Genomic DNA, 13741 nt, shown 5'->3' on the forward strand with positions numbered 1-13741 from the left:
TTGTGCAAGATGGGAGCCCCAGAATCTGGGGTGGCAGAATATCTCTTTGACAAGCTGTTTTAATCAGTTTTTTTGCTGTTGTGACCAAAAGACCTGACAAGAACAATTATACGGGAGGAAAAGTTTATTTGGGGCTCACGGTTTCAGAGGTCCCAATCCATAGACAGCAGGCTCCATTCCTCAGGGCTCGAGGGGAGGCAGGACATCATGGAGGAAGAGTGTGGTGGAGGGAAGCAGCTCACATGGTGATCAGGAAGCAGAGAGACTCCACTTCCAGAGACAAAGAGAGACCCCAAAGCCACGCCCCCAATGCCCCCTCCTCCAGCCACACCCACCTGCCTCCAGCCACCACCCAGTTAATCCCATCAGGGGTCCATTCACTGGTTGGGTTAAGGCTCTCACAGCCCAGTCATTTCATCTCTCAGTGTTTCTTGCACTGTCTCACTCATGAGCTTTTGGGGGACACCTCACACCCCAACCATAATACAAGCACACCCTGGGAGACAGTGATAATGAGAGCTAAGCCTTAGACTGACTTCTCCATAGCCACCAAATAACCTCCCTGGTCATCAAGGCAGTGTATGCTTATTGGGGTTAACTTTTCTACAAGTTGTACCAAAATATCCACTTAAGTACTTTAATTTTTACCATTAAATAAACTTGGTAAACCCCCAGCCCTGCAAAATAAATAAATAAATACATAAAATAATAAAAGACTGTGGAGGTAGCTCAGTGGTAGAGCACCCCCAGTGATTCAATCCCCAGTACTAGAAAGATTAAATTTTAAAAATCCTTGCCAAGCACAGTGGCACATGCCTGAAATCCCAGTGGCTCAGGAGGTTGAGGTAGGAGGATCACGAGTTCAAAGCCAGCCTCAGCAACTTAGTGAGGCACTAAGCAATTCAATGAGACCCTGTGTCTAAATAAAATACAAAAACAGGACTGGGGATGCCGCTCAGTGGTTAAGTGTCCCTGAATTCAATCCCTGGTACAAAAAAAAAAAAAAAAAATCTGAAGTCCCAACACCCCATCCTTGATTTCACAAGAAGTTATATACAGCTAAAAATCCCTGTGGTGTCAAAACCCACGTCCTTTAAGCCCCCTCTCTATAGGGCACTGTCAGAGAGGTTTGCTCTCCTCTGAGATCCCTCCCTCTCCCCGTCAGCCTCTGGGACAGGGGTGGGGTGACTGACTCTGACTTCTAAGATGCATTCTAAGCTCTGCCAATGTTGTTGGCGCTGTCTCATTAACCTTTCATCAAAATGCAATTTTTAAGAACTTTTACTGTGACAGAAAAGTATGCATTTCACTGTAAATAGCTTTCACTTAGTGAGTCTTATGGAAATTTAACAAGCAAAAGTTCCTAAATCTTTGCCATGCCCCCTCCCTTCAAGCACTGTAGAAAAACGAAGTTTCCCCCCATATTTGCAAAAATTAGAATCAGTCAAAGATCATTCTCCCTTCCTTTATGTCCTAAATTTCCAGATCCTCAGTAAAAAACATACGCTCTTAATAAATCAACTCATATTTCTAAAGAAATCAATCCTGTTTCTAAAGAGATCTTAAGAAACCAAACTCCATCAGTTTGCCAGGCGCAACTTCACAGTCTAGCCAGAAGAGGGCAGCAGCGGACAGCGGGACAAGAAGCAAGCCACCAAAACCAAAAGGAAAAAGCCCCAACAGTGCAGTAATAGTAAATGCAAGAATTTTGTAATAACACCCTTCTGTTGTGATATTTTTCTAATCTCAAGTGAATATTATCACCTCTCTGACTAATTGTATTAATGAACTATATCATCTTTCACGTCGCCTGATGAAATAACAGGCATAAATCCCCATTGAACCATTCAGCAGCATCTGTGATCACCATCTGCAGGTGACCTGTCAGTGTGCCATCCAGAGGACCAGTCACAGGTTGGAACCCCCAAGTGCTGTGCCTGGAGTGACATGTAACTTCAGGGGAAATGTCACTGACCTGTCCACCTCTCTAGAACCAATCAGATGTAATTGGGGAATGTCTATTATATGATAGCTTTTGTGGGTTTTTTTTTTTAAGAGAACCAAGATGCAGGAACCCAGGGTCCCACCTTGAAAGGATTTATAATCTACTAGGCAAATAGACCCGCTGAGCTACACGATATTAGAATGTTACTACAAAATACAAGGAAGATGCTTACATAAATACATACATTGAGAGTGCAGAAAGTGGGCTGGGGCTATAGCTCAGTCGGTAGAGTGTTTGTCTCACATGCACAAGGCCCTGGGTTCGATCCCCAGCACACCACACTCCATAATTTTCAAGCAATAATAAAATACAAATCAGATGGGAACTCAGGGGCTTATGGAGCTGGGATGGGAGTCGAGTCCTGCATGCCTGGCATTTTTGAAGCAGGAGATGTTGTTGTCATTCTGTTCATTACTGCAAATTAATTCAGGTTCCCTTACCAAGTGTCTCTTGGAATCTGACCTTCTGTTGCCCATAGGGACCCATCAAGGTCTTGACAATGTCAGGAACAGGTTCTTGGACTCCTGTGTTACAAGGAAAGTTGAGTGGGAAGGTAAAGTTTTCATCAGGAACCAACAGAGGGCAGCAACACACAATCCAACCCACCAGAACATATTTTTTTGAGAACACCTTTCATCCTGCACTCTGAATTTCAAGATCGGACAGCCCGGGAGATGCTTATGGGCCTGAAGAACACCCATTTCTTATTGTCATTAAAAAGAAAAAAAAAAAAAAGACTAACCTCATCATTGAGGAGACTAAAATTGTCCCCAGCTGGGATAAAAGTTCACTTCGAAAATGTCTCCTTGAATAAAGGGGTGACATCTGACAGCCACGGCTGGTAACTCTGCCTGCGAGCTCACCCGCCAGCTGAGGTGGGCCCGAGGGAGAGACGCGAAGAATCCATGCTGGGTCTGGATGCACGGTGACAGGACGACAGGGTCCTGAAGGTGGCCCTGCAGCCTTGCTCGCCCACCCTGCCCTGGCAGGGACACTGCAGGTCGGGCAGAGTGAGGGCTGCCACTTAGGGCACCAGTGACAGGGGCCGTCGGGGGCTGGGGATTGCTCCACTGTGACCGGCACCTAGCGATGGAGCTCTCATTGCTTGTGACAGCATGTCACAACTGTGCTTGTCTGAGATGAAGGGAAGACTGAAGCAACCCAGAACACTCCTACGGTGAGGGTGGGAGCAGAAAAAGACCTGCAGAGCTTGATGCTGAGAATAGGCCTGCACAACTAAAATGCTGCTTAATAAGGCTGAGTCAATGCCTGGTCTCTCACCTGTGTCTGCAAGTGTGTGTGGCAGCCTCAGACAGGGCCCTGGTCTTATTAGGGAGAACCGACAAATTGCCTCCATTCAACCAGCTTTGCTCCACAAAAATGACAAGTGCCATAGCCAGGTATGGTGGTGCACACCTGTAACCCCAGCAGCTCAGGAGGCTGGGGCAGGAAGATCAGGAGTTCAAAGCCAGCCTAAGCAATTTAGCAAGGCCCCAAGCAACTCATTGAGGCCCTGTCTCTAAATAAAATACAAAATAAGGTGGGGGATGTGGCCCAGTGGTCAAGTGCCCCTGAGTTCAATCCTTGGTAACACCCCCCCCAAAAAAAATGGCAATTGCATATATCTTAACTCAGGTATAATTAGAGCAGTGATGATGATAATAATGTGCCCTTCTGAAGTACTTTCTAAGTGCCAAGATCAGATTCTAATGCATGTGTGAACCCATTCAATACTTGCCATAAGCCAGTGTAGTAGGTGCTAAGATCATACCTAAGCTACAGATGAGATGATGGGGGACTAGAGAGGTTAAGTAACTTGCTCAAAGACACACAGCCAGAAGGTGACCAAACTTGATTTGAACCCAGCTATTGAGTCCAGAGCCTCAGGGGAGAGGCTGTGGTCAAATGGGGAGGGTCTCTCTGGGGCAGATGGGCTTTAAAAGAACAACCTCACAATCTGCTTTTCCTTCCCAGGTCAGTCAGTACACATTTGCCATGTGCAGTTATCGTGAGAAGAAAGCTGAGCCTCAGGAACTTCTACAACTGGATGGCTACACTGTGGACTACACTGACCCCCAGCCAGGTACCTGCCCACCCTCAAGGCCATGAAGCAACATTTGCCTGGTACTTAGCCACTTTGCTGGGCACAACAAATCCAGTTTATAGAGGGTTTCACAGGTGATCCTGATGGCTTCAGTCCTCATTTTAGAGTTTACATCCTGGCTGATCAAATGCCATCCTCATCTAGGATGTTGGGGGTTTTTTTGGGGAGGGGTACCAGGAATTGAACTCTGAGGCACTCCACCATTGAGCCCCATCCCCAGCCCTCTTTTGTATTTTGTTTAAAGACAGGGTCTCTCTGAGTTGCTTAGCACCTTGCCATGGCTGAGGCTAGTTTTGAACTCACGATCCTCCTGCCTCAGCCTCCAAAGCCACTGGGATTATAGGTGTGTGCCACCATGCTCAGCCAGGACATTGGGTTTTACACAGGGATTCTCTGGTAAAAAAAAAAAAAAAAGCTGTGTTTTTATATTCTGTACCTGTAACTACATCAAATATAGACTATGCCGTTTGATGCTAAAAAGTATTCCTGAGAAAGAAGTCCACAAATTGCTTTCGTCTATCTGTTGGTGTGTGTTGGTTTTCACCAGTGGTGAGTGGCAGATAGGTCTTTGTGACCCAGTGAACCCGCCCTCCATACACCCACATAACCCTAGCTAGAATTCAGGTACCCACCAAGGTTAGCAAATGGGACTCAGGGAAGCAAAAACCTCCCTAATAGTCTCTTTGCCTAAGACACCAATCCATAAGCACAGACATTGGTGCTCCTAAGTCTCGTGTAATTACGGGAACCATAGAAATGGTAGTTATTTCTTGTAAGTTCTACATTGCCCAAGTTCTATATCCTGCCCCCTCACACCTCTCCCCCTACCCATTTAAACTTTTTCCCAGAAAGAAAAAAATGAATAGAAATCAGCCTCAAAGAACCTTCAAAATGGGGGTGGGGGTGCGAAATCATTTCAGCATATTAATGAACCACAAGCACCAACAGCCCTCTCCCAGAGAGGTTTATTTTTATGCCAAATCTGCACAAGCATTTCCAACCATACTGCATTATTTGGCCCAAAACCTTTTTTTCTACTCCCATATTGCTCTTCCACATGCAATGAAATACACATAAAAGAAAAAAAAATAAGAGTTTATAAGAAGATGGGGTGTTAACCTGAAAAGGTGTGGCAGGGACCGCTTGGCCCCGCCCACTTGGGGACAGGGACCCGCCCCACCCCTTCGGACTGCCTGAGGTTAACTGGCCTCTCCCCAGAGTCTGAGGGCAGAGCTGACCACGTAGGTCGTGAATTCAAAGCTCTGCCTGGAAAGACTTCATCATGAACATGAGCTGGAGTTTGAAATGAAAAATTTCACAGAGCCTGTCATTGAAAGAAGGGGGTCCAGAGTGACAAAATCCCCCATCCGGGCATTCCCGGATGGTTTGGGTCCTTCTTTAGTCACTGGGTCCTCTTCATAGACTCAGTCATTTCTAAGACCTGCAGCTTCAAGCAAGAAGCTGAAAGGTCACTATGAGAAAGAAAACCCAGACCGTCCACTGACAGTAATCCCTCTTAAGTTGGCTCCTTCTTTCCCTCTCTGCCATTGCTTTGGTCCTGACCACAGTCCCATAAAGTGGAGGGGGACCTGGATCCCCATCCCACTTTATAGCTGGGAAAAAAAGCAAAAAAACAAAAACCTGAGATTCTGAGAGATCAAAGGCATCTTCATGATAGAGCTTGGACTTGGGGTCTAGCCCAGGTCACCTTATGGCACTTGCTAGGTGCCAAGCCATCGTTGTTATTTATCAGATGAAAGCAAGACTGTCTCCCTTCAGCGGAGGAGGAGGCAGAGTTGGGGAGAGAGCTGTTCTGTGGACATGCGGGAAGAAGAACTGTTCAAGTATATTTTTAAAGCTTCTTTTATTTCTTTTTTTTTAACATTATCCCATGAGATATAGTTTATAAATTCCTTTACAAAAGTAGAAAGTAAATTGATTATGTTCCTGAGGATAATAAGCAGCCTCTCCTCCCTGCCTCTCTCTGTGCCAAGTCCTATTTATTTCCCAAGTACTGTCGCCACCGCATTAACGTAGATTCACAAGTATTCCCTACAGCCTCATCTATAGCAAAGTTAAATAATAAATGATTTTTTTTAAAGTAACACCAGAATAATTTTAAAAGAAAGCTTCACAGAATGGTCTCACCCCACTGTTTTGTTTTTTTTTTTTAATCCTGGAAATTGGACCCAGGGGTGCTTTCCCACTGAGCCACGTCCTCAGACTTTTTCTGCTTTTTGTTTTGAAGAAGGATCTCACTAAAGTTGGTTAGGACCTTGCTAAGTTGCCAGGTGCCAGCCTCAAACTTGCAATCCTCCTACCTCAGCTTCCCGGGTCACTGAGATTACAGGCATGCAGCACCACTCTTGACTTGCACCCACTTTACAAAAACAAAAATGGCATAAAATTTGCAGTACTTATGCAGTGAAATACTGTAATGTTTGATAGAAAATGAAGATTTTAATATTCACAACTGTCATTTTTTTTAAAAGTCTAACACAGAATTATTATTATTATTATTAGGCGGTGCTAAGGATTGAACCCAGGCCCTTAAGCATGCTAGGCAAGTGCTCCATCACTGAGCTGAATCCCCAGCCCCTTAATGCAGAATTTCTTATAAAGTGCGTGTCAAAAATAAAACTTCCTTTTGGGCATGGTGGCACCCATCTGTAATCCCAGCCGTTTGGGAGGCTGAAGCAAGAAGAATCTTAGGTTCAAAGGCAGCCTCAGCAACTTTGAGAGGCCCTAAGCAGCTCAGCGAGACCCTGTCTCTAAATAAAATATAAAAAGGGACTGGGCTGTGGCTCAGTGATTGAGCACCCCTGGGTTCAATTCCTGGTACCAAAATAAATAAATAAACATAAAACTTCCTAAGTCCCACTTCTAACCTATGAACCAGAAAGAAAGAAGGAATAATTCTCATATTTAAATAAGCATTGTAGGTAATTCCTACATGCAAGAAAGTTTGCCAGATGGAGATATAAGTCCTGCACATTTAACCAAAGTCCTCAGAGATTTGAGGGATCTAGTCAAACACTCTTTGGAAGACGGATGCAAATCTTGGAGGACATCAGGGTCCATCTTTGCCTTTCCCACCCCTTACCCAGGTTGTTAATGAAACCCACTGGTGGAGATGTTAATGGACTAGCCACCATCATTGCCCATTCTTTACCATACAAAGAATGCAACTGGATGTCTTTGCCTTAGGTTCAGCCTGGAATACAGATGGTCACCCATCAAAAACATCTGTACTGCCAGACACTGTGGCGCACACCTTTGATTCCAGCAGCTTGGGAGGCTGATGCAGGAGGATTGCAAGTTTGAGGCCAGCCTCAACAACTTAGCAAGGCCCTAAGCAACTCAATGAGACCCTGTCTCTAAGTAAAATATTAAAAAGGGGCTGGGAACGTGGCTCAGTGGGTAAGCACCCCTGGGTTCAATCCTGGGCACCAATAAATAAATAAATTTGTGCTAAATAAACTATACCTGTTTAGGGTCCTCAAAATGTCAATTTGGGGAATTGTTAAATGAGTGTATGTGAGTCTCACTTAGAAGCTCCTCCTTTTGAGCTAAAAAAATGAAAATGCTTTACTTACCTTTCTCTGGGTATGATTTGAAGAGTGCATTACAGTGTCTCACTTCCCCAAGCTATGTAATCATCCAGTGAAGAGACATTCACTTAGAATAAATAATTCCATGGTGCAGTATGTTGAGCAACTAAAATAATCTTAGACAACTCATATAGACCCCCTTCCCTGCTATAAATAGGCTACAGTGAACACTTATTTAGTGCAAGTTATTGGAAGGGAGTCCCTCCCCACCCCAGGGAGCTGACCAATACACCCTCCCCTGGTCTGCCTCCCTCCGTTCTCAGATGTGTCCTTGGATCTTGACAGGTCAGCATCTGGGGGACTGTGCTCTGTCTTCTCCATGGAGAGGTCATGAAATGTCCCACCTTATAAAATTTTACAGCGTCAGGCCCCAGGAATCGCTGCTTTGACTGATCCTGCCTTGATTATGGCCCACCCGTAAGCATGCTAGGCAAGTGCCCCATCACTGAGCTGCATCCTCAGCCCCTCAATGCAGAATTTCTTATAAGGTGCGTGTTGGAAATAAAACTTCCTTTTGAGCACGGTGGCACCCATCTGTAATCTGTTCCCTTTGTGTCCTCCTCTCTTGGCTCTCATTCAACTGCTTTGCTCTTTCTCTCCTTGTTGGTTTTGCTATGTGTCCTTGGTGGTCTTATAGCTCAGCACTTAACATCTATCAGCTCTGCACCCAAATAGTCGGGGTTAGAAGCCTAGCTCTGCAACTCCCAGGCTAGCTTTGGGTCCAAAGGGTAGTTATCAATATCTGCATGACTCAGTTTTCTCATCTGTAAAATGGGAGTACTAGCACTTATATCTTAGGGTTACTTTTTTTTTTTTTTTTTTTTTTTTGGTACCAGGGATTAATCACAGGAGCACTTAAACCCTGAGCCCCATCCCCAGTCCTTTTTATATTTTATTTAGAGACAGGGTCTTGCTGAGTTGCTTAGGTCCTCACTAAGTTGCTGAGGCTGGCTTTGAACTCACAATCCTCCTGCCTCAGCCTATCCTAGGAGCTGGAATCACAAGCATGCACCACTATACCTGCCTAGGAAATTAAATGAAAACCTGAAAATTTAGCATCTTTCTTTGTCTTTGAATGACCACATAATGGAGAGGGCTCTCCACTTCCCAAGGTGACCCTGGTTGTCTTTCTGACAGTAACACCAGGAACACTATCTCCATCACCAGCAACAGGCCCTGGGGAAGGGAGACGGCACCCTTCCAGTGAAAGCTAGCCTGACATTTAGTGACTGTAAGCAAGGATAAGCAAGGTAGCTTATCCCAAGTCTAGACTACAGTCTGCCAAGCCACTCTTCTTTTAAATGTTTGGTATTCATTTTTCCAGACTGACAGTACCCCTCAAAGCTCTTCTCCCTCACTTCCAGAATTTTCCTTCTTGTTATACCATCCATTAAGTTCACCGGATTTCCCCAGCTCGTGAATTATCTGCCATTCTCCCCAAACTATACATGTTTATACGCCATCCTAAGAAATTAGACAAGCCAGGTTCTGTGGTGCACACCTGTCATCCCAGTGACCTAGGAGGCTGAGGGAGGAGAATTGCCAGTTCAAGGCCAGCTGCAGCAATTTAGTGAGGCCCTAAGCAACTTAGCAAGACCCTGACTCAAAATAAGAAATAAAAAGGGCTGGGGATGTGTCTCAGTGATTAAGTGCCCCTGGGTTAAGTCTCCAATACCCCCACCAAAAAATAAATTAGACAAAATACCCCTCATAATCTTAATCGTCAAAATACTTTTATTAAAACTTGATATTGTACCTCTAGACTCTCCATATAAAGAAACAGCTGTTTATTGTCCCCACTCCCTGGTCTAAGTGAGAAATTTGCAAAATTAAGACCATCATCACGATGGAGAAGTCTTATTATTACCAGAAATCGCTTCCAATGCTAATGTCAGACAGGACTGGACCTCACTAGAAATTTGGAGATGCCAATCACTCATTTAAACTCCTTTGAACTTTGAAGTAATATTGGGACGATGATGAGAAACCTGATGAAGCTTTGTTTCTGGATAGAAAGTTCCAAGGGACCCAAAATACACATAGGGTTCTGGAAAGAGATGCTTCCACCTACTGATTTCAACCTTGAAGATTGACTATAGAAAAAGATGAGTTTATAGCATATCATTTATTCAGTGCGTGTTTATTGAACACCTACTGTGCATTCTGTGCTGTTCTACTTACCAAGGAAACAGCAGTGAGTGAAACAGAAAAACCCCCATCCCTCATGAAGCAAAATAAGTGATGCAGTTTGCTGGAAGGCGCTAAGAACAATAGGAAAAAAAATAAGCAAGATAAAGAGAGATGGAAATAAGGGGTAGAGGCCAGAAAGGTCTTGTTGAGAATGTGAATGTAAGCAAAAAACGTTAGGGAAATGGGGATGGGAATCATGCAGATATCTGGAAGAATACTCTAGATTCAGAGAACAGAGATGCAAAGACCCTGAGGTGAGAACATGCCTGGGTGTTCCAGAAACAACAAGAGATCATTGGTTTTGCAATGAATGGAGCACAGATGTGCATGAAAGAGAGAGAAAACTCAAGGTGGTGCCAATCAATGTGAGCTCTGGGCTGTGTCAAAAGCTAGGCTTTCATCTCAGTGGAATGTGGAAACTGGCATGTTTTGAGCAGAGGAATAACAGGATCCGACTCTCATCCTAAACCCATGACTGGCTGGCTGCCATGTTGAGAACCCACCATCCATAATGAAGCTGGAATCACACAGATCAGATAGGACGCTATTCAAATAACCCATAAGAGGGGTTTACAGTGCGATTCAGGATGGTGACACTGGAGGTGGAAGAAGCCACATTCTGGTAATGTCCTGAAGGTAGAATCATCGAAATGCCCATCCGTGCCCTTTGGGAGAAACCAGAGAGAACCTGAAGAATGACTCCTGGATCGGGAACTTGAACATCTGGAGAGACGAGCCGCATTTCCTGAGATGGAGAGGAGGTCAAGGAGAAAGACTAGGAGTTCCAAGTTGCAGAAGGAGATGTCCAGATGCCCCCAAGGAGAAGTCCAGGAAGCCACTGCCACCCAAGTCCGGAGCTTGGGGGAAAAGGTTCAGGGCTCAGGAAGAAGCGTGAGGACCCTCACTCGGCATAGTCCTGGCACTGAGAGTTTAGGTAGCATCGTGGGAGTGCCGGAGATAAAGAGGAGAAGGGGTACAAGGAGAGAACTCCAAGGTGCATCCCAGGTCAGGATGAGGAGGAGCAAGGTAAGCAAGACAAACAGCAGCCAGGGAGTAGGAGGAAATCAGTTTTCCTGGTAGCCAAGTAAAGAGAGTGTTTAAAAAGAGAAAGGAGTAACAATTCACAATAGCTAAACTGTGGGACCAACCGAGGTGCCCTTCAGCAAATGAATGGATAAGGAAAATACACAATGGAATATTACTCAGCCATAAAGAAAAATGAAATGATGGCATTTGCCAGTAAATGGATGGACCCGAAGACTGTCATGCTAAGTGAAATAAGCCAATCCCCAAAAACCAAAGGCCAAATGTTCTCTCTGATATTCAGATGCTAACACACAATAAGTGCAGGGGGTGGGGGGAATAGAAGTTCACTGGATTAGACAAAGGGGAATGAAGGGAAGGGAGGGGATGGGAATAGAAAAGTGGAATGAATGGGGGACATCACTTTTCTGTGTTCATATGTGAACACATGACCAGGGGAACTTCATATCATGTACAACCGCAAGAATGGGAAGTTAGACTCCACGTACTTATGATATGTCAAAATTCACTCTGCCGTCACATATATCTTAAAAGGACAAATTTAAAAAAAGAAGAAGAAGAAGGGAGAAAGTGTAAAATGCTGCTCATTAGATAACAGAAAGAAATTAGAACTTTGACCATCAGACTCCGGGATGGTCATTGGTGGCCTTGAAAAGAAAATTTCAGTCAAGCAGCAGCCTGATTGGAGGGACTTGAAGCCCCAACAGGAGGAGAGAGAGCCCCTTGCTGCTCCAGCTGTGGTCTTCACACCAGCATCCTCTGGAGCTTTTGGAAATGCAGAATCGAAGCCGGGTACCATGGTGTACACCTGTAATCCCAACAGCTTGAGAGGCTGAGGCAGGAGGATGGAGAGTTCAAAGCCCTAAGCAACTCAGTGAGATCCTGTCTCTAAGCAAAATACAAAAATAGGCTGGAAATGTTGTTCGAGGGTCAATGCCCCTGAGTTCAAACCCTGGTACTCACCCCTGCCCCCCCGACACCAAAAAAAAAGAGAGAGAGAAAAGAAATGCAGAATCCTAGGTTCATTCCAGAACCTACTGAGTCAGAAGCTACAGGGGATTTTAACATGTACTAGAATTTGAGAAGCCTCAATAGAGATGCTCCTTTTGTTGTAAAGAGAATAGAACAGTCCCTGAAGGGGGGACAAAGGTCAGGAGAGGTTTTGGTGGGGATGGTTTATTTGTTTTTAAATCTGAGGGGAAATTGTAGGGCAGATGTTTGGTGACAGTACTGTCACCAGTAGGATTAAGGAAGGGACACGAGCCAGGCTCTTTAACACCATGGTCCCACTCAGTGGCCAAGTGGTTCTCAGGCTCCCCATGGTAGAGTCAGATCCATGGCTCCTCCCCTCCCCTGGCCCAAGGAGAAGCTTCAGGAGCTGCCTCCTAAGGGCTGAGTCTCGGCTCTGCTGAGAAGTTTCATTTCCCTCCTCTTCCAGGTTTGGAAGGTGGCCGAGCCTTCTTCAATGCAGTCAAAGAAGGGGACACGGTGATATTTGCAAGCGATGACGAGCAGGATCGCATCCTGTGGGTCCAGGCTATGTACCGGGCCACTGGACAGTCCCACAAACCGGTACCCCCGACCCAAGTTCAGAAGCTCAATGCCAAGGGTGGGAACGTGCCTCAGCTGGACGCCCCCATCTCTCAATTCTGTAAGTAAATATGCCATTTCTTAAAAACGTAGCTCTGTACAGTAAAGTGAATCTTCCAAAGTTGAATGCAGAAAAGAAAAAAAAACTAGTTGCTTTTATATTTAGGTTTCAAAAAAAATCATGTTTATGGAAAGCATATAGGTGCATTCAGGGCAAAAGTTGGAAGAAAATATCAGTTGAAAATAAATTTTAAAGTGCAATACTTGACCTTCTCCACCAAGGACTGATCGAAGCAAAGTCTATTTTGCATGTATTTTTATCTCTTTGTCTTTCTTGGTGAGAGAGTTTGGAATTCACAAACAGGTATTTGTTTGAGTTCATCTTCAAATAGAATAGATTAGGGATGTCCCTGCTTCATTTCTTCCCATTAAAAGTTATTCAAAAATAGGGTTGATTTGAAATAAACCTAAATCTGCAATTTAGAACCATTTAAAAATAAATGATGACATTTTCACATGCAGTTGGAAGAAGGGAAAAAAAAAAAAAAAAACATGGTACCTAAAATCCCATGCTGAGCGAAAATATCAGAGACTCCAAAATGAAACCGTCTCCTTAAACAGCCCCAGTTCAGGTTCTAGTATCTTCTCCTCTGATCTCTGTAGCGGTTTGCCTTCTTCCCCTTTGCCCTTCCCATTTCCTACTAGGATGGACCCCAACACTTCTGATACACAGGGGAAGGCAAAAGCCAGCATAGGCTTGGAGATATGTATTAAGACAAAACTGGAGACATCAAGCATGCAGTGTCGCAAATATTGACCTCCAAGTGGAGACTGTGCCTTACCCTGAATGTCAAGTCGACTCGGGACAGCTCAGGTCCGAGTCATTTTTTGCAGTGGTCATGGGGACCTCTGACATCAGCCTGGAGCCCACTCACTCAGTCGAGTTCACTGAACAATTATCTAGAGAGGAGAAACACTTGTAAGAAAGATGCACCAGGTCCCTGCAAGAGCATCCACCTCCCAGTGGGTACCAAACCAGGCAGCCAAGGTGATAAATTGATAAATACCAGACAATGATCAATGTCTGATAACCCGAGTCGGTTGTATTGTGGTGACTGGTGGGAAATGAGACATTAGGCAGATAGACCACCAAGGAAATCTTTTCTGAGTCCAAGTCCAAATTCTAGGGTGTTGGCC

At 44.8% G+C, this 13741-nt stretch overlaps 1 protein-coding gene across 15 annotated transcripts in view; it reads left to right on the top strand.

The window, feature by feature from the left end:
• Cadps (calcium dependent secretion activator) overlaps positions 1-13741 on the top strand; it is a 480817-nt gene that overhangs the window by 310141 nt on the left and 156935 nt on the right. For 14 of the 15 annotated variants that reach the window (XM_077105438.1, XM_077105450.1, XM_077105449.1 and 11 more), the window contains exons 10-11: positions 3980-4088; positions 12393-12605. In XM_077105438.1, coding sequence (XP_076961553.1) covers positions 3980-4088; positions 12393-12605 — 322 coding nt within the window. Of the gene's footprint in view, positions 1-3979; positions 4089-12392; positions 12614-13741 lie in introns of those variants that run through there. The other variant, XM_077105462.1, reaches the window with a different exon arrangement.

Source organism: Callospermophilus lateralis, chromosome 1 (assembly GCF_048772815.1).
Source record: "Callospermophilus lateralis isolate mCalLat2 chromosome 1, mCalLat2.hap1, whole genome shotgun sequence".
NCBI lineage: Eukaryota > Metazoa > Chordata > Mammalia > Rodentia > Sciuridae > Callospermophilus > Callospermophilus lateralis.